This window comes from Oncorhynchus mykiss, chromosome 26 (assembly GCF_057628025.1).
Source record: "Oncorhynchus mykiss isolate SJ-2025 chromosome 26, ASM5762802v1, whole genome shotgun sequence".
Lineage (NCBI taxonomy): Eukaryota > Metazoa > Chordata > Actinopteri > Salmoniformes > Salmonidae > Oncorhynchus > Oncorhynchus mykiss.
This window is the reverse complement of record NC_143047.1, coordinates 22,859,526-22,886,809: the sequence shown is the minus strand read 5'-3', so window position 1 is coordinate 22,886,809 and position 27,284 is coordinate 22,859,526. Positions and strand designations below refer to the sequence as shown.

The 27,284-nt window shown below is 42.1% G+C and overlaps 2 protein-coding genes across 2 annotated transcripts; one reads left to right on the top strand and one right to left on the bottom strand.

Annotated features, from left to right (window-relative positions):
- The first annotated feature begins 9,946 nt into the window (after window positions 1-9,946).
- Window positions 9,947-14,826, top strand: LOC149971428 (intestinal mucin-like protein). Its single transcript, XM_090223404.1, has 13 exons — window positions 9,947-10,091; window positions 10,952-11,021; window positions 11,123-11,244; window positions 11,442-11,473; window positions 11,792-11,960; window positions 12,566-12,670; window positions 12,822-12,862; window positions 13,076-13,198; window positions 13,331-13,429; window positions 13,520-13,648; window positions 13,858-13,897; window positions 14,099-14,222; window positions 14,613-14,826. Exons 1-13 carry the CDS (start codon window positions 9,947-9,949, stop codon window positions 14,824-14,826), a joined length of 1,413 nt encoding a protein of 470 aa, XP_090079530.1.
- Window positions 14,827-18,171: 3,345 nt separating this feature from the next.
- LOC100136122 (Toll-interleukine I receptor interacting protein I) lies at window positions 18,172-26,458 on the bottom strand. Its single transcript, NM_001124420.1, is given in 6 exon segments — window positions 18,172-18,801; window positions 19,662-19,749; window positions 19,841-19,993; window positions 20,172-20,354; window positions 20,483-20,632; window positions 26,314-26,458. Coding segments are annotated over 6 exon segments (828 nt in total). The 5' UTR covers window positions 26,347-26,458; the 3' UTR covers window positions 18,172-18,580.
- Window positions 26,459-27,284: the final 826 nt, after the last annotated feature.

The following is a 27,284-nucleotide window of genomic DNA, read 5'->3' as shown; positions in this document are numbered from 1 at the left end:
CATCTACATCCACAACGCCACCTAAAGAGGTCACCTCTGGCCCCACGACCACTTCCACCACTGTAATTGTTGAAACCTCTACCTCAACATCACAGCAAACAACAACAGGTGAAGAAACAACAGGGCCAGTTGTCATTAGTTACAATCCCACGACTTCAACCACAACAACTACAGAGGTAACTACACCTACCACACGTGGAACTACAACAGTTCAAGAAACCACAACAGAGACAAGTCCATCTACATCCACAACGCCACCTAAAGAGGTCACCTCTGGCCCCACGACCACTTCCACCACTGTAAATGTCGAAACCTCTACTTCAACATCACAGCAAACAACAACAGGTGAAGAAACAACAGGGCCAGTTGTCATTAGTTACAATCCCACGACATCAACAACCACAACTTTTGAGGTAACTACAGCTACCACACGTGGAACTACAACAGTTGAAGAAACCACAACGGAGACAAGTCCATCTACATCCACAACGCCACCTAAAGAGGTCACCTCTGGCCCCACGACCACTTCCACCACTGTAATTGCTGAAACCTCTACCTCAACATCACAGCAAACAACAACAGGTGAAGAAACAACAGGGCCAGTTGTCATTAGTTACAATCCCACGACGTCAACCACAACAACTGCGGAGGTAATTACACCTACCACACGTGGAACTACAACAGTTGAAGAAACCACAATGGAGACAAGTCCATCTACATCCACAACGCCACCTAAAGAGGTCACCTCTGGCCCCACGACCACTTCCACCACTGTAATTGTTGAAACCTCTACCTCAACATCACAGCAAACAACAACAGGTGAAGAAACAACAGGGCCAGTTGTCATTAGTTACAATCCCACGACTTCAACCACAACAACTACAGAGGTAACTACACCTACCACACGTGGAACTACAACAGTTCAAGAAACAACAACAGAGACAAGTCCATCTACATCCACAACGCCACCTAAAGAGGTCACCTCTGGCCCCACGACCACTTCCACCACTGTAAATGTCGAAACCTCTACTTCAACATCACAGCAAACAACAACAGGTGAAGAAACAACAGGGCCAGTTGTCATTAGTTACAATCCCACGACATCAACAACCACAACTTTTGAGGTAACTACAGCTACCACACGTGGAACTACAACAGTTGAAGAAACCACAACGGAGACAAGTCCATCTACATCCACAACGCCACCTAAAGAGGTCACCTCTGGCCCCACGACCACTTCCACCACTGTAATTGCTGAAACCTCTACCTCAACATCACAGCAAACAACAACAGGTGAAGAAACAACAGGGCCAGTTGTCATTAGTTACAATCCCACGACGTCAACCACAACAACTGAGGAGGTAATTACACCTACCACACGTGGAACTACAACAGTTGAAGAAACCACAAGGGAGACAAGTCCATCTACATCCACAACGCCACCTAAAGAGGTCACCTCTGGCCCCACGACCACTTCCACCACTGTAAATGTCGAAACCTCTACTTCAACATCACAGCCCACAACAACAGTTGAAGAAACAACAGGGCCAGTTGTCATTTCTTCCAATCCCACGACATCAACCACAACTACAAAGGCACCCATTACAACTACAGAGGTAATTACACCTACCACAGGTGTAACAACAACAGTTGAAGAAACCACAACTGAGACAAGTTCATCTACATCCACAAAGCCACCTAAAGAATTCACCCCTGGCCCAACATCCACTACCACCACTGTAATTGCTGAAACCTCTACCTCAACATCACAGCAAACAACAACAGGTGAAGAAACAACAGGGCCAGTTGTCATTAGTTACAATCCCACGACGTCAACCACAACAACTGCGGAGGTAATTACACCTACCACACGTGGAACTACAACAGTTGAAGAAACCACAATGGAGACAAGTCCATCTACATCCACAACGCCACCTAAAGAGGTCACCTCTGGCCCCACGACCACTTCCACCACTGTAATTGTTGAAACCTCTACCTCAACATCACAGCAAACAACAACAGGTGAAGAAACAACAGGGCCAGTTGTCATTAGTTACAATCCCACGACTTCAACCACAACAACTACAGAGGTAATTACACCTACCACACGTGGAACTACAACAGTTGAAGACACCACAACGGAGACAAGTCCATCTACATCCACAACGCCACCTAAAGAGGTCACCTCTGGCCCCACGACCACTTCCACCACTGTAAATGTCAAAACCTCTACTTCAACATCACAGCCCACAACAACAGTTGAAGAAACAACAGGGCCAGTTGACATTTCTTCCAATCCCACGACATCAACCACAACTACAAAGGCACCCATTACAACTACAGAGGTAATTACACCTACCACAGGTGTAACAACAACAGTTGAAGAAACCACAACGGAGACAAGTCCATCTACATCCACAAAGCCACCTAAAGAATTCATCACTGGCCCAATAACCACTTCCACCACTGTAATTGTTGAAACATCTACCTCAACACCACAACCCACAACAACAGGTGAAGAAACAACAGGGCCAGTTGTCATTAGTTACAATCCCACGACATCAACAACCACAACTTTTGAGGTAACTACAGCTACCACACGTGGAACTACAACAGTTGAAGAAACCACAACGGAGACAAGTCCATCTACATTCACAACGCCACCTAAAGAGGTCACCTCTGGCCCCAAGACCACTTACACCACTGTAATTGTTGAAACCTCTACCTCAACATCACAGCAAACAACAACAGGTGAAGAAACAACAGGGCCAGTTGTCATTAGTTACAATCCCACGACGTCAACCACAACTACAAAGGCACCCATTACAACTACAGAGGTAATTACACCTACCACAGGTGTAACTACAACAGTTGAAGAAACCACAACTGAGACAAGTTCATCTACATCCACAAAGCCACCTAAAGAATTCACCCCTGGCCCAACAACCACTACCACCACTGTAATTGCTGAAACCTCTACCTCAACATCACAGAAAACAACAACAGGTGAAGAAACAACAGGGCCAGTTGTCATTAGTTACAATCCCACGACTTCAACCACAACAACTACAGAGGTAACTACACCTACCACACGTGGAACTACAACAGTTCAAGAAACCACAACAGAGACAAGTCCATCTACATCCACAACGCCACCTAAAGAGGTCACCTCTGGCCCCACGACCACTTCCACCACTGTAATTGCTGAAACCTCTACCTCAACATCACAGCAAACAACAACAGGTGAAGAAACAACAGGGCCAGTTGTCATTAGTTACAATCCCACGACGTCAACCACAACAACTGCGGAGGTAATTACACCTACCACACGTGGAACTACAACAGTTCAAGAAACCACAACAGAGACAAGTCCATCTACATCCACAACGCCACCTAAAGAGGTCACCTCTGGCCCCACGACCACTTCCTCCACTGTAAATGTCGAAACCTCTACTTCAACATCACAGCCCACAACAACAGTTGAAGAAACAACAGGGCCAGTTGTCATTTCTTCCAATCCCACGACATCAACCACAACTACAAAGGCACCCATTACAACTACAGAGGTAATTACACCTACCACAGGTGTAACTACAACAGTTGAAGAAACCACAACTGAGACAAGTTCATCTACATCCACAAAGCCACCTAAAGAATTCACCCCTGGCCCAACAACCACTACCACCACTGTAATTGCTGAAACCTCTACCTCAACATCACAGCAAACAACAACAGGTGAAGAAACAACAGGGCCAGTTGTCATTAGTTACAATCCCACGACGTCAACCACAACAACTGCGGAGGTAATTACACCTACCACACGTGGAACTACAACAGTTGAAGAAACCACAATGGAGACAAGTCCATCTACATCCACAACGCCACCTAAAGAGGTCACCTCTGGCCCCACGACCACTTCCACCACTGTAATTGTTGAAACCTCTACCTCAACATCACAGCAAACAACAACAGGTGAAGAAACAACAGGGCCAGTTGTCATTAGTTACAATCCCACGACTTCAACCACAACAACTACAGAGGTAACTACACCTACCACACGTGGAACTACAACAGTTCAAGAAACCACAACAGAGACAAGTCCATCTACATCCACAACGCCACCTAAAGAGGTCACCTCTGGCCCCACGACCACTTCCACCACTGTAATTGCTGAAACCTCTACCTCAACATCACAGCAAACAACAACAGGTGAAGAAACAACAGGGCCAGTTGTCATTAGTTACAATCCCACGACGTCAACCACAACAACTGCGGAGGTAATTACACCTACCACACGTGGAACTACAACAGTTGAAGAAACCACAATGGAGACAAGTCCATCTACATCCACAACGCCACCTAAAGAGGTCACCTCTGGCCCCACGACCACTTCCACCACTGTAATTGTTGAAACCTCTACCTCAACATCACAGCAAACAACAACAGGTGAAGAAACAACAGGGCCAGTTGTCATTAGTTACAATCCCACGACTTCAACCACAACAACTACAGAGGTAACTACACCTACCACACGTGGAACTACAACAGTTCAAGAAACAACAACAGAGACAAGTCCATCTACATCCACAACGCCACCTAAAGAGGTCATCTCTGGCCCCACGACCACTTCCACCACTGTAAATGTCGAAACCTCTACTTCAACATCACAGCAAACAACAACAGGTGAAGAAACAACAGGGCCAGTTGTCATTAGTTACAATCCCACGACATCAACAACCACAACTTTTGAGGTAACTACAGCTACCACACGTGGAACTACAACAGTTGAAGAAACCACAACGGAGACAAGTCCATCTACATCCACAACGCCACCTAAAGAGGTCACCTCTGGCCCCACGACCACTTCCACCACTGTAATTGCTGAAACCTCTACCTCAACATCACAGCAAACAACAACAGGTGAAGAAACAACAGGGCCAGTTGTCATTAGTTACAATCCCACAACGTCAACCACAACAACTGAGGAGGTAATTACACCTACCACACGTGGAACTACAACAGTTGAAGAAACCACAATGGAGACAAGTCCATCTACATCCACAACGCCACCTAAAGAGGTCACCTCTGGCCCCACGACCACTTCCACAACTGTAATTGTTGAAACCTCTACCTCAACATCACAGCAAACAACAACAGGTGAAGAAACAACAGGGCCAGTTGTCATTAGTTACAATCCCACGACTTCAACCACAACTACAAAGGCACCCATTACAACTACAGAGGTAATTATACCTACCACAGGTGTAACAACAACAGTTGAAGAAACCACATCTGAGACAAGTTCATCTACATCCACAAAGCCACCTAAAGAATTCACCCCTGGCCCAACAACCACTACCACCACTGTAATTGCTGAAACCTCTACCTCAACATCACAGCAAACAACAACAGGTGAAGAAACAACAGGGCCAGTTGTCATTAGTTACAATCCCACGACGTCAACCACAAAAACTGCGGAGGTAATTACACCTACCACACGTGGAACTACAACAGTTGAAGAAACCACAATGGAGACAAGTCCATCTACATCCACAACGCCACCTAAAGAGGTCACCTCTGGCCCCACGACCACTTCCACCACTGTAAATGTCGAAACCTCTACTTCAACATCACAGCAAACAACAACAGGTGAAGAAACAACAGGGCCAGTTGTCATTAGTTACAATCCCACGACGTCAACCACAACAACTGCGGAGGTAATTACACCTACCACAAGTGGAACTACAACAGTTGAAGAAACCACAATGGAGACAAGTCCATCTACATCCACAACGCCACCTAAAGAGGTCACCTCTGGCCCCACGACCACTTCCACCAATGTAATTGTTGAAACCTCTACCTCAACATCACAGCAAACAACAACAGGTGAAGAAACAACAGGGCCAGTTGTCATTAGTTACAATCCCACGACTTCAACCACAACTACAAAGGCACCCATTACAACTACAGAGGTAATTACACCTACCACAGGTGTAACAACAACAGTTGAAGAAACCACAACTGAGACAAGTTCATCTACATCCACAAAGCCACCTAAAGAATTCACCCCTGGCCCAACAACCACTACCACCACTGTAATTGCTGAAACCTCTACCTCAACATCACAGCAAACAACAACAGGTGAAGAAACAACAGGGCCAGTTGTCATTAGTTACAATCCCACGACGTCAACCACAACAACTGCGGAGGTAATTACACCTACCACACGTGGAACTACAACAGTTGAAGAAACCACAATGGAGACAAGTCCATCTACATCCACAACGCCACCTAAAGAGGTCACCTCTGGCCCCACGACCACTTCCACCACTGTAATTGTTGAAACCTCTACCTCAACATCACAGCAAACAACAACAGGTGAAGAAACAACAGGGCCAGTTGTCATTAGTTACAATCCCACGACTTCAACCACAACAACTACAGAGGTAACTACACCTACCACACGTGGAACTACAACAGTTCAAGAAACCACAACAGAGACAAGTCCATCTACATCCACAACGCCACCTAAAGAGGTCACCTCTGGCCCCACGACCACTTCCACCACTGTAATTGCTGAAACCTCTACCTCAACATCACAGCAAACAACAGGTGAAGAAACAACAGGGCCAGTTGTCATTAGTTACAATCCCACGACGTCAACCACAACAACTTTTGAGGTAATTACACCTACCACACGTGGAACTACAACAGTTGAAGAAACCACAATGGAGACAAGTCCATCTACATCCACAACGCCACCTAAAGAGGTCACCTCTGGCCCCACGACCACTTCCACCACTGTAATTGTTGAAACCTCTACCTCAACATCACAGCAAACAACAACAGGTGAAGAAACAACAGGGCCAGTTGTCATTAGTTACAATCCCACGACTTCAACCACAACTACAAAGGCACCCATTACAACTACAGAGGTATTTACACCTACCACAGGTGTAACAACAACAGTTGAAGAAACCACAACTGAGACAAGTTCATCTACATCCACAAAGCCACCTAAAGAATTCACCCCTGGCCCAACAACCACTACCACCACTGTAATTGCTGAAACCTCTACCTCAACATCACAGCAAACAACAACAGGTGAAGAAACAACAGGGCCAGTTGTCATTAGTTACAATCCCACGACTTCAACCACAACAACTGCGGAGGTAATTACACCTACCACACGTGGAACTACAACAGTTGAAGAAACCACAATGGAGACAAGTCCATCTACATCCACAACGCCACCTAAAGAGGTCACCTCTGGCCCCACGACCACTTCCACCACTGTAATTGTTGAAACCTCTACCTCAACATCACAGCAAACAACAACAGGTGAAGAAACAACAGGGCCAGTTGTCATTAGTTACAATCCCACGACTTCAACCACAACTACAAAGGCACCCATTACAACTACAGAGGTATTTACACCTACCACAGGTGTAACAACAACAGTTGAAGAAACCACAACTGAGACAAGTTCATCTACATCCACAAAGCCACCTAAAGAATTCACCCCTGGCCCAACAACCACTACCACCACTGTAATTGCTGAAACCTCTACCTCAACATCACAGCAAACAACAACAGGTGAAGAAACAACAGGGCCAGTTGTCATTAGTTACAATCCCACGACGTCAACCACAACAACTGCGGAGGTAATTACACCTACCACACGTGGAACTACAACAGTTGAAGAAACCACAATGGAGACAAGTCCATCTACATCCACAACGCCACCTAAAGAGGTCACCTCTGGCCCCACGACCACTTCCACCACTGTAATTGTTGAAACCTCTACCTCAACATCACAGCAAACAACAACAGGTGAAGAAACAACAGGGCCAGTTGTCATTAGTTACAATCCCACGAAATCAACCACAACTACAAAGGCACCCATTACAACTACAGAGGTATTTACACCTACCACAGGTGTAACAACAACAGTTGAAGAAACCACAACTGAGACAAGTTCATCTACATCCACAAAGCCACCTAAAGAATTCACCCCTGGCCCAACAACCACTACCACCACTGTAATTGCTGAAACCTCTACCTCAACATCACAGCAAACAACAACAGGTGAAGAAACAACAGGGCCAGTTGTCATTAGTTACAATCCCACAACTTCAACCACAACTACAAAGGCACCCATTACAACTACAGAGGTAATTACACCTACCACAGGTGTAACAACAACAGTTGAAGAAACCACAACGGAGACAAGTCCATCTACATCCACAACGCCACCTAAAGAGGTCACCTCTGGCCCCACGACCACTTCCACCACTGTAATTGTTGAAACCTCTACCTCAACATCACAGCAAACAACAACAGGTGAAGAAACAACAGGGCCAGTTGTCATTAGTTACAATCCCACAACTTCAACCACAACAACTACAGAGGTAACTACACCTACCACACGTGGAACTACAACAGTTGAAGAAACCACAACTGAGACAATTCCATCTACATCCACAAAGCCACCTAAAGAAGTCACCACAGGCCCAATTACATATTCCACAACTGCTGAAGTTGTAACTTTGACATCACATCCTTCAACAACAAGTACAGAAACAACAGAGCCAGTTGTAATCACAGGCCCATTAGAAACAACAAGAAATCCTTCAGCATCGCCACAAGTGATTATTACACCAACATCACAAGTAGTCACCACCAGCCAGTGTATGTGCCATGTTAATGGGACACAATATCTACCAGGTAACATGTTATAAATGTCATTTAGACAATCAAAATAAATTTCATTTCACTAATCTTTTAATTCATTTTCATTTGTAAAAGGAAATGTTGTAACACTTGCCTTTCTTAACAATCAGGGGACCTAGTGTATAATGTGACTGATGGTTCAGGGTGGTGCTTCACCGCTTACTGCAAAGCAACGTGTCAAGTTGAAGTGGAATCAAATCCATGTCCTTCCTCTACACCACCCACTGTTTCACCCACAACGTCAGAAGAGACCACGACCACACCACCAACAACCCAATCCTCCCCAGACTGCACTAGCGTTCAGCCACCAAGAAAGGTCATTTTAATAAGGTTTTTAATAATAAAATGGGTGAATGGGTATATTTGTCTTTGTGGTGTAATGCTTGTGTGTGCATGTTTGAGTAATTGCTGTCCCTTATCAAATCAATGGCAGAATGGAGAGTCTTGGCAGCTGAATAGCTGTACCACAGCAATTTGCCAGGACGGCATTGTTGTCCATCTACTAGTAAAATGCAAGCCAGTGGAGCCACTACAGTGTGAGAATGGTCGTCCACCTGTCAAGGTCTATGATTCAACTGGATGCTGTTTTACATATGAATGTGAATGTAAGTGACAACATACAACCCAACAATCTGAGTGAAAATAAGACATTAATGATCATTAGTTTTCATTGTCCTGTGTCAATAGCTTAGATTATTATCAACTCATATTTTAACATGTTGCAGGTGTATGCAGTGGATGGGGTGGATCTCACTACATGACATTTGATGGAGTGTATTACAATTTCCAGGAGAACTGCTCATACATCTTAGTGAAAGAAATCAACTTCAAATACAACCTTACCATTATTGTTGATAATCACTACTGTGGAAACGCCGACAGTGGATTCTGTCCTCAGTCCCTTATCATTCACTACAATTCCTATGAAGTGATTCTTACCCAGCAGAGATCTGGTGAAACAACAGAAAACGTGGTAACTATTTAAAAAATATAATTCCCATTGCTTGTATTTTTCTATGCTGCTGCGTTTTTATGCTGCTGCGTTATCATGCATTATTAAAATCCCATAACTTTAAATTAAAACCAATAACGAGGTTAATACTGTCATGTTACTACTTTCAAGATAACACATGACTCAACCATCTAAATGTGTATCCATTTTGCACAACTGCAGGTATATATCAACAGTAAACGAATCTACCCAGCTTACAGAATGGGTGACATTGCTCTAACAAGTACTGGTGTGGAGGTTGTGCTGGAGATCCCTGATCTTAAGGTTCAGGTGTCTTACAAGGGGTCATCATTTAGCATCAACCTTCCTTACTCCCTCTTCCAAAGCAGCACAGAGGGCCAGTGTGGTGAGTATTATAAAAGAGGGTCAATATACATTTCACAGTTTCAAACTTCCAGTAGATGCTCCTATCGAGACCACCCTATAGAAATTGCATACAACAAAAAACTATGGCCTGGCCTTGCTAACTAGGTTTTACACTATGAAATATCCCTTTTTTTCAAGGTACCTGTGATAATTCCCAGAAGAATGACTGCCAGTCACCTAATGGTCAGATACAGAGCTGCTCAGTCGCAGCTAGCCAGTGGCTGATTCCAAACCAGGACTGTCCAACTCCTCCAACAGCACCACCCACAAGCACATCCTCTACCCCCTGCAAGACAGCCATTTGTGAAATCATGAACAGCAAGTAAGGAACATATCAAACTAAGTTCGAGAAAGGGAACAAGCACACAATAGGAATGGCTAAATGATAGTTCACTTCCTAATGTGTTTTATCAATTGTAATGTACATTTTCTGTCATGTTAATTTGCTTGTATTTGAAACTTGTTTCTATCATAATACAGGTACTGTTCCATTGGCATTTCTGGTTAAAGGTTGCACTCCATGCATCTCTCTAAATCACTATGTTATTTTCTGTCAAAGGGTCTTTGAGGAATGCCATAAAGCGGTTTCTCCTGATGCCTTCGTTCAGGCCTGTAGATCAGATGTCTGCTACAATGCTAATTCTAGCTGCTCTAGTCTGGAGGCGTATGCATCTGAATGTGCAAATAAAGGGATCTGCATTGAATGGAGGAAGTTCACCAATGGAGAATGTGGTGAGCTATGAATCCAAGCATAGTAGTTATGCCACAAATTCATAGGCAGCGACTTACATTTTTTTTTGCTGATGTTTAGCATAACTGTGGCCTATTTTTGTCCTGCAGAGCATACATGCCCTGCCACTAAGGTGTACATGCCATGTGGTCCAGCAGTTGAACCAACATGTAATACCAGGTAAGCTTTAGTCTGATTGGATGTCATATGAATTTCCTTCATATGAGCCTTCTTTTAAATAAATGATCTCCTGTATAATCCCAAACCTATTTTGTACGCAGATATAATGAGAAGTATTTGAACAACCAAACCCAAATGATCAATAAGACGAAGGAGGGTTGCTTCTGTCCATCTAAAACCGTCTTGTTCAGCACCTACTCTGATACTTGTGTGGTCTCCTGTGGTAAGAATGGGTTATGGGTCATTTTGCAGGTAGCTATCAATATAAGAATTAGACATTTCTGTACTTTTAAAAGTTGAATTCAGCATGAATCACGGTTTACTGGCTTTATTTGTAATGGAAGAGTTAAAACATGTGGAGGTGTGAAGAACTTGACCCCAACTACAAACATTTTAAACACACCCTGTATTTATTTTCAGGCTGCACCGGACCTGATGGCAACCCCCAAATGGTAAGAATTTCCTCCATCTAAATATTCTCCAGATATTCACATTGACATATCATGAGATGCATTTCACGTGAGTCAGGGAAACTCACATACTTAGGATGGATACTTTTCATTGATAGGTCTTGTCCTCTTTATTCCTTCCAAAGAACAGACCAGAACACGTTTAATCTCTGAATAACCACTTCCAACCCAATCCTTCTCACCTTATGATGGTTCATATTAACTGTCATGGTTAAATCCAGTTCATTGCAGAACAACAACATTTGAGTTTGTCTTTTCTATCTATGTATTGACCTGACATTACCCTGTTTTTCCATTAAGCCTGGTGATACATGGGAGAGTGGTTGCCAGCAGTGCACCTGTGACATGGACTCCATGATTGTTCAGTGCCAGCCTATCACCTGCCCCACATCAGCCACACCCATCTGCAATGAGACTGGTTACAGACTGGTGAACAAGACAGAAGGCTGCTGCCAGAAATATACATGTGGTGAGTGAAATGATGTAAATATATCACTAGCCACTTTAAACAATGCTACCTTATATAATGTTACTTACCCTACATTATTCATCTCATTTGCATACGTATATACTGTACTCTATATCATCGACTGCATCCTTATGTAATACATGTATCACTAGCCACTTTAACTATGCCACTTTGTTTACATACTCACCTCATGTATATACTGTACTCGATACCATCTACTGTATCCTGCCTATGCTGCTCTGTACCATCACTCATTCATATATCCTTATGTACATATTCTTTATCCCCTTACACTGTGTATAAGACAGTAGTTTTGGAATTTTTAGTTAGATTACTTGTTGGTTATTACTGCATTGTCGGAACAAGAAGCACAAGCATTTCGCTACACTCGCATTAACATCTGCTAACCATGAGTATGTGACAAATAACATTTGATTTGATTTGATTTGATGGAACAGACCCTTCGGTAAATCATTAGAAAGCCAACTCTTATTCATACAGTACTAGACCAAGATTATCTGAAGTGTTGTGTAGGGTCATAGGGGTTCTTTGACCCTCTATCGGCGTGTCTTTTAATCACTTCTCATTGGTTACCTCTGTAACAGAGTGTGATGCACTGCTTTGCCCCAAAGTCATGATGGACTGCCAGCCAGGGTGGGAGGCAATTATAAGCACATCCAACTCAAGCTGCTGTCCAGAGTATACCTGTGGTAAGACCCTTTGATTTTCTTCATCAGCGGTTTAGTTAGTTCATTGACTTTGTAATTCCCAGGTATCACTCGTTTGAATTACGTTTGTGTTAACTATGACATGAATCACTGGTATCACTGACTGAGTCCTTCTCAATGTGTGTCTGTTCAGTTCCTAAGGGTGTATGTGTCTACAATAACATTGAGTACCAGGTAAGAATAAATCATTTCAAATAAATGTAATTAAATTCAACAAGCTTCTGAAAGACACCCACACACATAGCTTGAGATAAGCTGTATTGTGTTTGCTGCCCTCATAATTGGCCACATTCTACTATAGAACTGCTCCCTTTGCACTCTGACCCTCCTCTATTCAAACAGTCTGTTATTGTGGATTATAACGTGTGTCTCTCTCTTTCACGCCAGCCTGGTGCTGAAGTTCCTAAAGGAACATGTGAGAATTGTATCTGCAGCTCGACCATGGATCCTAGCACCAAGCTCAACAACATTGTGTGCACAAATATCTCCTGCGACACTACATGTTCACAGGTAGGCATGTCTCTCTTAACAAACATGATACATGGATTTACGTATTTATAAGAAACTTGCAGTAGCCTACTCTGAAGGCTTATGAAGTAGGTTACCAATGATTTACTAATATACTCTCCATGCTCGTATTAGGGCTTCCAGTATCAGGCCATACCTGGTCAGTGTTGTGGGAAATGTGTACAGACAAGCTGTGTGGTTAATATGCCAGATAAGACCAAACACACTATTCAGGTGAGTACCACAAGAGTGTATGAGGATGCATAATCTGTCTGCATGATCTGAAACTCCATCATAATTCTTCATCTTCTCCTTGTGCGAAAGGTGAACGAAACATGGTCACCACCTGGTGACAAATGTGTGATGTACACGTGTGACAAAAGTGATGACCAATATATACCAGTAGAGGTGAAGACTGTGTGCCCTGATTTCAGCCCAGAGATCTGTGTCCCAGTGAGTTTCTGTCCTATCTCACCTCCGTCTTGGGGACAATCAACACTGAAGTTACACTGTTTCCCATTCTCACTCAGAATGTTACTATAATTTGTAGCACTCTTGGGTCATAGAGATAAGATGTTTCAGTAACATTTAGAATGGAAGGGAGCTCACATAATGTATACAATCTAACGCTTATAAATCATCTCTCCTATTTTTCACTGCAGGGCACAGAAAAGACAGATGCAAATGGATGCTGCAAGACTTGTAAGTAACACGTCCAGCCAAATCATTCCTAATAACCACCTATCTACTGGTTAATAATAGCATGCTATGTCACCAAAATAAGACCAACAGGAAACATTGTGTGCCTACATACTGGCCAAAAATGTATATATTGGATGTTTCTGCTTCATCTACTGTCATACTGTTTCAAACAATAACTCTTGATGCATCTTTCCTGACCAGGCACAGAACGCAGCAATGTCTGTGAGATGAAGTACACCACCACTAGCATTGTCATCAGTGGCTGTGTGACCGCTGAGCCTGTGGAGATCAATTCCTGCTCAGGAAACTGTGGAACCTCTTCCATGTAAGTACTACGGATATTGAACGCAGCACTAGTCAATGTCATGCAGGCCCCAGTCAGTCATCACCTATTCACTGTCTAGTTTGCCCTTTATGAACTAGAAGCCAATTTGAATTACTTATTGTTCCTGTGCTCATCTTGTCAAGACAACCCAGGGAATTCAAGCCCTCTTTTCAACTTGTCTTGTGTTTCTGTGTAGCCTGGTTCCTCTCTAGGTTTCTTCCTAGGTTTTGGCCTTTCTAGGGAGTTTTTCCTAGCCACCGTGCTTCTACACCTGCATTGCTTGCTGTTTGGGGTTTTAGGCTGGGTTTCTGTACAGCACTTTGAGATATCAGCTGATGTACGAAGGGCTATATAAATACATTTGATTTGATTTGATTTGTGAATGTGCAGGTACTCAGCAGAGGCGAACACCATGATGCACTACTGCTCCTGCTGCCAAGAGGCGACCACTAGCCAGAAAGAGGTGGAGCTGCTCTGCCCTGATGGGTCAAAGGTCAAGCACTCCTACATCCACGTTGAGTCGTGCGGATGTCATGTCACAGACTGTGATGCAAAAACGACCGCCGCCCCAGGGACGACGAGAAAGCGCAGAAGGAGGCGCTAAACGTCTAGGGAGACAACATGCACACTGATATAGGAATTATCCTCATGACATTGAATGTTTTACTCCAAATTTGTTTTCTTGTAACGTTTTACTTAAATCTGTCATGTCAGTGTATTTCTACAATCGGCAGCACTTAGTATTATGTTCTTATACCTTCATTGTAGAATGAATGTATTTTCTATGATAAATGTTGAGGGTAATCTCTTTTCTCATTTGTAGTGATTAATAAACAACAGCAACATCATGTGCTTCTGCATGTTGCTTTGCTCTTTCAGCAATTCTCACAATTGTTCAAGCTATTCACAGTGACCACTATAACAGTAACATTATGCTACTTAGAAGTATGTACAGGTAACTGGCAAAATAACAGTAACAACATAAAGTGTCCTAATAAGGCACTGGGCCAACAGGAGCTGCCAGAAGAGCTTCAATGCACCTTGGCATAGATTCTCAGTGTCTGAAACTCTACTGGAGGGATGCGACACCATTCTTCCAAGAGAAATTTCATAATGTGGTGTTTTGTTGATGGTGGTGGAAAACGCTGTCTCAGGCGCTGATTCAGAATCTCCCATAAGTGTTCAATTTGGTTGAGATCTAGTGACTGAGACGGCCATGGCATATGGTTTAAATAGTTTTTATGCTCATCAAACCATTCAGAGACCACTCGTGCCCTGTGGATGGCGGCATTGTCATCCACTCCCATCAGGATAGAAATTATTCATCAGAAATTGAAGGTGACCACTCAGAATGGTTGTGTATGTACAGTACTGGTGTTTATCTTGCCCTCTAGGGCAGTGGTATTCAAAGTCAGGGTTGCGACAGAACTGCAGTGGGGTCGCCAAAATGTCAACAACAAAAAAATAGGGTACCAACGATATACAAATGTTTTCGAGAAACGTACCAATAGGATACCAACGATATACAAACGTTTTCGAGAAAGATAATTTGAAAGATAACATTTTAAGTAAATTGTTTTTTTCCTTAATTTTGATAAGAGATGAAAATGCAATGATTATAAGGTTATTTGTTGATGTAAAAATCTGGCTGAAAAAATTGGGGGTTTGCGCTGAAATAATGTGAATACCACTGCTCAATGGGTTGAGTGGTCATTAACCATGGCAGGAAAATGCACCACACACCATAACAGAGCCACCAGAACCCTCATTTACTCAAGTTTTTCTATTATTTTGGCAATTACTTGTAGCTAGCTACTAGTGACTTTTGAAAATATATTGACGCAACAAAACTTGCCAAGCAGTAAGTCACAAGTTAGTAAAGGTATAATAAAATATGTAGCTAGAATAGGGTAGTGATGTTCTTGTATCATTGACAACATGGTGAGGTTTAAAGGGGCAATCTGCAGTTCAGACTGTCTCTATTGATGTACCATCCATGAGTACAAAATTATAGTTTAAGGGCCAGATTCAATCCAATCACGTTTTGTCCACTATATGCACATTTTAAAGGCAATGTTCCAGTGATCGCAGAGACCACATTAACGGTAAACGCAGCACGTCGGCTCAATCGAAAATTACTTTTATATGTCAATTGCGCTGTAACACAGATCTTCCATAGTCCGGATTGAATGTTGGCCTTAATCATGTTTTGAGTCTATACAGTGTTTGTTAACAATTTCATTGTTTACAAAGATGTAAAACAAGCTTATATTTTGGGTTATGGCAGTTGAACTAAGCTCATGAGTCATTTTTAACTGGTATTCTTCAAAAGTCTATGGTATATTTCAATCATCAAGTCCAAAAATGGCATTGCAAACAAACCAGGATGAGATCTACACTACAAGACCAAACACGTGCAGATAAAACATTTATTTCCATAATGTGTCATGAGTAAAAGAAACAAGAGCAAATGTCAAATTGCAAACATAATTTGATGCCAAAAAAGTGTTGTACATTCAAACCAGATAAACTGCTGTAGCACGTAGCCTTGCCATTCCATTGCAACAGAATCAGAACAACCTTCCTAACTTCTGCTAGAGAGCCTTCGAACATCCTTGTGCACATTGATCTAAAAGGACTGTAAAAGTGAAATAAATGTTATGGTCTCTTTAGCTTAGGAAGGTACATTTACTTATGGACTACCACCAACAAACAAGTATAATGGCTAAACGTTGGAAGTGTTAGGGATTATACAGATGTCTGGATAAACATGACACAATCATGTTCAAAATATGTCTATGAGAATGGGAAATGTGGGAAAACAGAGAAGAAAACCTAATATTTCAAATGAAAGTGCTTGCTGTGTCTTCACGAAAGTGAAAGGTAGAGGAATGTGTTAAATCAAGAGGGGATAGAGCGCTAAATCAAACACAAGTGCCCAGAATTGGGTCTTTTAAATTTAAACAATAAGTATTTTTTTACATACTGTATGACACTCATGGAGATGGCCTAAGCATAAAGAAATTCACTATATATTTTCTTTAATGAATCACACCAAAACAGAGGATCTTTCCTTGGAAAAATATATGCACATCTTTGAAGATTAAGCTTATACAAATAGAAAATGAAAACCCCATGTTAAAATCAGACCTTTTGGGGGGGGCAACATTCAATACCTCATGTCAATGGATCTTTACAAGTCTCCTCCTTATGTGTGGGCCTATATATGGTAGTGGTAGGACATTACATTTAATCTGTAAGATAGTCATACCAACAATTTTCTGAATATCATGGTATTGGGCTGTGCACACAATTTTGTTTATTAAACCAGCAGGGATTTTCACAGCCTATAACTGTTTGAAATAAAACCTGTGAAGGGAAAGGATGATATCAATATTGTTTATTTCTTCACCTCATTCAATAATTTTGTATTACCATGTCATTATTTGATATTGGATTACCATGATATATTCTTCAACCATAGTTACCCACTCTTACTAAACAACTGACCAGTGATATTGAAACATTCGGAGGCATTTTTGGTTGGAGAAGTACAAAATCATATGGCATTATCCAGAGTAGAGTGGAATGGTGGCAAATGAACCTCAACATTTGAGAGGTTGATAGGCATTGGCTGTGTGGCTATGTGGGAATTTTCACTTGTCCTAAGTCATTGCAGTTTGTTATATTGTGATAAGTCCTTTTTCTGCTCTGAACCGCTGCATACCTAAATCTCGTCTTCATAATTTATCCTATTTGGAATATATATATATATATATATATATATATAACTATATTTATACAGATTGATTGATATATATCAATCAATCTCAATCAAATACAGATCGGCTCAGGACAGTACTGGTCAATACACATATACAGAGAAGACAGGTTAGGGAGCTCTCAACAATGTCTCACAACAACTACTTTCATAAAGATCTAAAGCTTCTGCAGGATCAATTCCTTTCTTTATTCCACATACAGTAGCACTGCATCAACATCAATTGTACATAACCCATTCTGAGTGAAGTGGAATGTAACATTGAGAAGCCAACCAGCCATCACAGCACTTATCAATAGGTAAACCAATTTGTCCCAATCTCAGATGTGGACTGGGAACAAAGCTATACATTGATTCATAATACAGATGGTAATGTATACAGATGTATAAATGTGTGACACCTCAGATATGGACATCTGCTTATGGTTAAAAAAAAAAATCAGCTGGATTTTATTTAGTGTGAGTGACAGTTGAGAGCTCGCAGGCCTGAGTGCATATTTACAGACTGTGCAGGGTGCTGTTGCTGTGAATGGGCAATGTTCTGGCAGCCACAGTGGATTTATTTGTGGCTCCACTGTTACAGCTCTTCTGTCATTTGGAGCAGAGAGTTGATGGCGGCATCCTTGTTACCTTGCTGGGCCTCAATTACAGTGCGGATCACTTCCTTGTCCAGATTGGGGAACATGTCCTGCAGTGCCTTAAGATCCTCCTCGCTACAGGGAGCCTCTTGTGGGGCGACTGTGGGTGCTGCAGGCATACCCATGGGCACCATTCCCTGGTTGTATACAGTGGGCACTCCTGAGAAGAGCAAACCAGAGAGAAATGGGTAAGCAACAATCTCCTATTATTAATGTAGAATTTAAACAGGTCAACAGTTCTTAAGGGCAACACACACTAATAAACATCTCCTGTGCACAGTAAGTAGATAACTTGCTGGGTGCCGATGAGCAGTGGCGATTCAACATGTACAATAGTCAGAAAAATGAACAGAAAATGACAATGTTCTGTGGTCAGTCAGAGGCGTGGTCTGTTTCATCCTTTAGTTTCACTTACATAAGGCAAGCTATGACCACTTCCATTTGGAAAGTAGACTAGCAATCAAAATAGAACTGGGCCTTAGATGGCTGCAGTGTCTCTGTCCAAGATTGCCAACTGTTGAAGATTGACATGAGCCCATTTTAATTGGTTTATAATTGTATAATTAGCCTAGCAGTAGTAATTATTATGTTATGGGTTAGATGGAAAGATCTATGTGCATTGTATATGGGAAGAGGGAAAGGGGGCCTGTCTCTGAGGGCAAGAATTATTCCATAAGGGTGGAATAGAGCTGATGGAGTTCGAGCTGATAGATCATAATTAATGTTCTATAACACTGTCTTGTATCTTTACTGTTTTATATACTCTGAATATGAATATACAGTTTTTATATATTCTTGGAGATCAAAAGTAGTGTTAGATTTAGGCTCTTTGTGTATGAGGAGTGTAATTATCTAGTGGATTGCAGTAGCCTGTAGTCGTGTTATGACCAGGTGTGTGTGCTTTTGCAGCTGCAACACCCAGTGAGGTGAATTAATCTAGCTTGAGTTTTCTTGGAGTCTGTTTGGATTATTGTATCAAAAATTCAACCTAACACTACATCACAGTATGATTCTACTCACCTGCAATGGGTACGTATCCTACCCCCTGCTGATAGACTGTGGGCATGAGGACAACGGGTGGAGACATATGCATACCTGCTGGCATGTTCTGAAAGCATGAGAGCCAAGAGGAATATCAATCAATCACTTTCAAACTGTCCTACAATGACAATGTGAGCATGTGTGTTTTATGAACTCACAGCATAAGACATGACCAGGTTGATCATGCCCTCCTTGTCGTCGCCTTGTCTGCCACTGAGGCTGTACCACTCATCAACCACACTGCCTTCTCTCAGGCCTTCCGGGATGGTGACATGTGTCCATGCAATTCTGTCATCCATGGAGAATGCCCTCTGGAAAAGTGACCAGCACAAACACCTCAAATCAGTAACTTGTCCCTAAAATCAAGGATGATCATCAAGAAGAAACACTCAAAGTAGATTGCTATCAATAACTCCAGACAGGACTAGTTGTCGAGCCAATAAGTTACAATCTTCCTCACCCACCACCCCCTAATTCCTTCTTTCTCACCTCATCAAAGATCTCCAGGTAGAAGGAGTCTACTCCAGGTGGGACAGTGCACTGGATAACTTTGTTCCATCGTGGATTCTTGGCACCATTATGGGCTGTGGGTGTTTCATAAACAGCATACCCTAGTCGGACCCTGCAGTAAGGGTCCATGCGTGTCATACCATAGTTTTTAGCTAGCTTGGCCTGGAGAAAAGAGGGACATAACAGTGATTCACAGGAAAACATTCCCACTGCATTAATAACCTTGTGTTCCACAAAAAGTCTTGACTATAGGGAAAAACCAAGCAGATGCACAGTTAAAAATGCCTTACCTGCACAACAGTGATGCTAAGCCGTCCTACAGTGCCCAGGGATCCCCCATACTGCAACTGCTGCGCTGCTTGGGCATCCAACTGAACTTGTTGCTGCTGCTGGGTGGGAGTAATACGCAGGAAGTCTTGAGGCAACTCCCCAATGTATACCTAAAAAGACAAAACGAGCGGTGGAATTGTAAGAGTGAGGACAGGTAAACCACACTAGAGGAAGAAATGGGTCACAATATGCAGCGATTTCACGGACACACCATTGATATGGTGTTAATGGACGCTAGACCTAGACAGGTTAATGGACGCTATGTGAGAATTCTACAAAGAACAGGAGTAAACAAATCTACTTTCACTAAATGTCAATAATGTGCTCGTCAAAATACATGAATCATTTGAAAACATTAATGTGGCAGTTGTTAACAATGTCTAAAAATCCCAATACTGTATGTTATGATATTTATGAGCCGAAATCTAAAGCAAGTGCCATGCTAAGAATTCTGTGGGGCAGCCCTTTTTGTGAAACCCGCAAAATCAGCTTGTTCATATTTGCTCTTGGCGTAAGTATTCAACCTACCAGAGTAAGATCAGTGTGACATTCTATTGCTAAGAATTATTGGAAAGTCCAGAGGGTGTTTCATGAGTATTGGACATCCTTGGACTGAAATATAAGGTAAAACTATATTATTTTGGGTCTATCATTACATGTTTTCCTCAGATACACCAAAAAAACATAACAGGTTACAAAGTAGAGCGTCATAGCCAGTGTTGGCAACTATTTTTCAGTGAGATTAACTATCGGCTCCTTGATTTGTCGCTAGTTGACGTTTTGCCTTGTGGCACAGCTGCGGTCCCTGACGAAGCATTTTCGCCCCCTCCCCTTATGCCTCTGATGTGACTTCTGTTGCAGACAGCTTCTCCCACTCTTGTTTTCGGTAGAATTGATTGGGAAAAGATGCTAAATGCCATCAAAACTATAGAGAACCGGGCGGCAGGTAGCATAGTGGTTAGAGTGTTGAATTTGCAACCGAAATCGAATCCCCGAGCTGACAAGGTAAAAATCTGTCATTCTACCCCTGAACAAGGGAGTTAACCCACTGTTCCTAGGCCATCATTGAAAATAACAATTTGTTCTTAACTGACTTGCCTAGATAAATAAAAGGTTAAATAAATAAAAATAAAAAACAGTGTCAAAACTCTGCAAAAAGTAGCCTGAAAAGTAGCTGAATTTGTCGCTAGAACATTTTACCAATAAGTCACTGGATGGGTCTGAAAACTTGCTAAATATAGCGACAAAGTCACCAAATTGTCAACATTGTATCATAGCTACAATTGAATGTATGGATTGTCAGGGATTGCTCCAAATTCTTGTTCCCCCACCCTCATTTCCATGATGAGTGCTAGCTTGCTAGATGTGTGGGAGTCCTTGACACTGTTCCCTGAGGCAACTGGGGCAAGAGGCAGCATTATGCTACTAGCAATTTTTGTGATTAATGGTTTTATTCTTTCAAGTAAAACTACAAGAATTCAGTGGCGACAGGCCTACAACCGATAACAACATAGCTAAGTGAATTGAAAATGTGTCCCATCTATCTTTCTGTGCAGCTGGCTAGCAGGCAGCTCACTGTCTCGTCTGAGTCTAGGCTAATCATTGGTAGGAAATTGTGCAGTTTATCCTCCCTTCGCCAGAGAAAATGATCTAAAACCAAAAAATAACATTACAATGTAACCCAACTCAGGCATAGGCCTACCTTAGAAGTAAGCTATGTTATTAGACTAATATATTTCTGTGTAACAGTTCAGACTTAGCCTAACACAGGCACACACTTCTCACTATGTGTGTGTTGGTAGGGGGCTGTGTGAAGATTCTGAGAAATGTGTGTGGGGATGCTGTGTGTGGGGGATATGCAGAGTGTGTATGCAGGTGGCACAGGGTTGGGCCTAATATTTGGCACTCTAGGCCTCTTCAGTTGGACAACTAAATCCAACATAACTGTGATATAAACCGCCTAACAGTTGCTAATTGGTAAATACTAAATAGTAAGCCTGCTTTTTGTATTAATCCAAATTACATGTACTCTTGACACCCTTGGTGTGTGTGTGTGTGTGTGTGTGTACACACACGCATGGGCTCCACCTTACACAGAACCCAAACCAGCTGCGTGCGTGCGCCATCGTGCACAATAATGCATACATTTATTTGGTCCCCCCACACCAAACGTAATCACGACGCGCAGGTTAAAATATCAAAACAAACTCTGAACCAATTACATTAATTAGAGGACAGGTCGAAAAGCATTAAACATTTATGGCAATTTAGCTAGCACTTGCTAGCTAATTTGTCCTATTTAGCTAGCTTGCTGTTGCTAGCTAATTTGTCCTGGGATATAAACATTGAGTTGTTAATTTACCTGAAATGCACAAGGTCCTCTACTCTGACAATTAATCCACACATAAAACGGTCAACCGAATCGTTTCTAGTCCTCTCCTCCTTCCAGGCCTTTTTTTCTATGAACTTTATATTGCGATTGGCAACCTTCATAAATTAGGTGCTTTACCGCCACCAACCTCGTTCGTCTTTCAGTCACCCACGTGGGTATAACCAATGAGGAGATGGCATGTGGGTACCTGCTTCTATAAACCAATGAGAAGATGGCAGAGGCAGGACTTGCAGCGCGATCTGCGTCACAAATAGAAAGGACTTCTATTTTAGCCCTTGGCAAAGCAGACGCTCGTTGACGCACGCAAGCAGTGTGGGTGCAATAATTGAATAATATGGATTTCTACATTTATTTTGCAATGCTCGCGCACGCGATGCGAGTGGTGTTGTCAGGGTATTACTCCTCAGTGTAAACTCCCAGTTCTGCATAAAACATCAATATATGTTAACAATGACCACCTTAGTTTAAATGAATGGTCTTAACTTGTTGTATTTTGTGTTTTCAGTCAAATAGCATATTAAGTATCACATTTGTATAAATCGTACAAAAAGTTGTTCTAATTTCATAAATTGTTACAAACTCTATTTTGCATTAAACATTAAGATTTGTTAATATGACAATCCCTACTTTAAATGATTGGGATTTATTTACTGTAATTGTGTTTTCCTACAGACTAATTTGTGTATTAAGTGCCACATTTGCATAATATGGCTTTTTAATTTCATACATTACATTTTATTTGAAAATATCATAACAATATGACCACCCTATCTTCAGTTATTGGACAAAAAGTGTCAGGTGATTTGGTCAGGGTTTAATCAGTCTGGGAAACCAGTCCAACATCATCAGATCTTGCTCGTCTCTGCCTCTCCATCACTGCCCTATAGAGGTAGTTCAGTAAAATGTTGCTTAATACCTCCTGCCTAGGCTTCAGCTCAAATGGCTAACAGAGGACACTGGTTTAGCTGTGTCCTGATAAACTCAAGCAAGTTTAAATCTGGGCGAGTAACGTTAGCTAAACTGGCCATATAGACGCAAGCTACAGCCATTTGCCTCACATGCTGACCACTCCGCTCGCGTCGCATGCATTGCAAAATAAAATGTCCAAATACATGTTATTCAATCATTGCACACACACTGTTAGTGAGCGTCTGCGTAGCCAGACGCTAAATAGAACTTGGTTCTATTTGTGACGTATAATGCGCTGCAAGTCCCGCCTCTCCCATCTCCTCATTGGTTTTTAGGAGCATATACCACGTGCCATCTCTTAATTGGATTTTAGGAGCATATACCCACGTGGGTGATTGAAAGATGAACTGAGGTCCACACTTAAGTCAGTAGTGGCAATGCACCTTAGTTGGTTGCCAACTGCCATATGAACTCAGGAGAAGCAGCTTGAAGGAGGAGAGATTACTAGAAAAACTTGTACCCTTTTATCTGTGGATTAGAGGAACTTGTGCATTTCAGGTAAAATAACAACCCAATGTTTATATCCCAGGTCAAATTAGCTAGCAATAGCAAGTATGCTAGCTAAATTGCCATAAATGTTTAATGCTTTTCGACCTGTCCCCAAATTAATATAGTTGGTTCAGAGTTGGTTTGATATTTCAATCTGCGTGTCCTGATCGTGTCTGGGGAGGGGGGACAAAATCAACTCCTGTGAATACAGTAGTTAGCTAGACGGAAGATGGCAGAAACTGAGGTTTTGTTTGAAACTGCTAGTGAGTCGAGTGAAACTAATAGTACAGAAAGTGAGAATGAGTGGGTTACAGTGGCGAAGAAAAAGAGAAACAAGAGAAGTAAAGCTATGTTGGAAAATAGGAAACCACTAGACTCATTTTTGGTCCGAATCAGGGTTTTGGATCCGTTTTAGATCATTGCTACTTGGGAAATCCATTTAACATCTCCAGGAAAATATGGAATGTGTTGGAAGAAATGATGGAGTCGGTGAGTCACAATAAGTGGTCTTGTTTAGATTTGTTTGTGTCTGCGGAGCAGAAGAAGCGTGTGTTAAGAGTCAAAAAGATATCGGAGTGGAATGTATCCTGCATGGATTTCCATAGCAGGACGCCTATCAAGGGGGTTATTTCTGGTGTGGCGCAAGAAATAAGGGCAGAGGATATAACAAGACTTTGATGGAGTGGTTGGTGCACATCAATTGCCCTGTTATGGTGGACGGAGAAAAGAAGTTAACTTCATCAATGCTACTCTTCTTTGATAAAGAGTCTCTCCCTAGATACCCTGTAAGAGCTTTTGTGCACAAGCCCCTTCAGTGTCATAAATGTAAAAGATTTGGTCTTGTGTCAAGTGTGTGCAGAAGGGAAGAATATCGTATGCCAGTTGAAGGGAAATTCTGCAACTGTGGAGGTGAACATGCGCCTGAATTCTTGGAGTGCCCTGTTAGGGTGAAGGAGAATGAGGTGGAAAGGAGAATGAGGTGGAAAGGGTAGAGTGTCCAGCGTGTCTCCTATCTGGAGGTGGTGAGAAAATTGGAAGGAACAAGTGGAGGGGGGGAAGAAGCAATGGTAGAGCCACCACGACCAGTGAAGGTTTCTCATCAACCGAGGGATATTGAAATGCTACATGTTAAAAAGGTGGACTTTGTATTATTTATTGCAATGGTCATAAACTGTACAGCACAAGCGGAGAAGACGTCTAAAAAAAAGTTGAATCATTGTGAATGCTGCTGAACGTTTGTCTTCGTGATTTCACAACCATGCAATAAATACTGTCAGTGTATGTAGCACCATCACAGGGATGTATTTTTGAGTGGACTGTGATTGGAGAAGTATGATGTTTTTTTTTAGTTGACGTGTTTTATTTTGTATGTCGTTTTCTCCCTTTCCCGGAATGTTTTCTTGTTATTTTCTTATTCAATACCCAGTCCAGCTGGTGGCGGTAATGGACCATTAACATTGGAGACCAATCGCCGTTAAACCCCATCGAAGAAGTAGTTAGCTAGATAACTGGCTAGATGACTTTAGATTTAACCAGTAAGTAGCTCATTTTCATAGCTAGTTAGCCGAATGCTAACTACGCCTTTGTGGTTATTGCTCCTGGCAAGCTCTAGCTAAGGAGCGCAAGCTAGCTATATGGCTATATCCAGAGAGACTTGGCAAACTTTAGGCTTCTAAATTAGCTGGCTGTCGTAAAAACGACCCAGCAAGCTAGCCTGAAGTTAGTAAACTACTGTAGCTAGCTAACGTTTGTTAAATTTACTAACGTTACGGTGTTGTTTGCATTAAAACGTTGCAGCTAGCTACAGCTAATCTGGCCAATTTGGGTTAAAATGAAAACGAGTGATTATTGAAGCTAACGTTAGCTAAAATGGTGTTTATCCGTTCGTTAGCTAATTTAACATTAGCTAGCTTGTTATCTAACATTAATCGTTATATTTACCTGTCCTCGTTGGGTGCTAATGGTAGTACTCATTCCGTTTTGAAGTGTGTCAGTTTCACAAATAACGAAAGCCTACTGCAACCGTATACAGTTAGAAAGAAGAGGGGAAATATTACTCGCAAAAAAGTAAACAACTCAAGCTCGCCAGTTATCCAATCGTGTCAGGCCAAGAATCCTTATCCGGGCAGGTTTGATAATCAGCTGACTTGACCTCTTTCCGCTTCTGATGGGTGCGTTGCAGGACATCGGTAAGCGTGAGGTCGCAATTTCAAGTCTGATTTGGGCGAGAGAAACATAGTGCCTCGCAATCGTCCATAATAGTCAATAGCTTTTCTCCTTAATTTTCACAAAATAACAGGACAGACAGAATTTGCTTTAACCTGTCTTATTTCTTTACCAACATGTACATAGAGGAAAAGCAGATGACGACAGGAAGGCATAGGCTATGCACTCATGGTCTCGAGTTCATCCATCAAATCTATTATGTTCCTCCTATTAGATTGAAGCGAGTTGTGAGTATAAACTCGTATTCACACTGCAGGGCTTAATGCTCAAATCAGTTTAGATTTTCAAATCCATTTAGGAATACTGACTGTCCAAACAGCAAGTTATAGTGACCAAATCGGATTTCAGACAGCAGTCATTAGTTGACGTGGCCAAGCTAGTTGTCATAGTAACGATTGGTGTGCGCACTGGCAGTGGTGTAGGCTGATTGGTGGTGGTGCTCTTACATCTTCCTATCAATCAGAAGTTATGTAGCAAGCTAAGGTGACAACAGTGCATGCCATATACGTTTCACAGTTGCTTCGAATGGTCAAAATCATAGTGTAAGAACACTTTTAAAGCTTCGAAGGATAAGATGATCCAACATTCAAAACAAACCATTTTTGGCCACAGTAGTCAACTAGCTAGCTAGCCGTTTAGCTTTCTAGCACGATCACTAATTTGTTTATAAACAATTAACAAGCTAG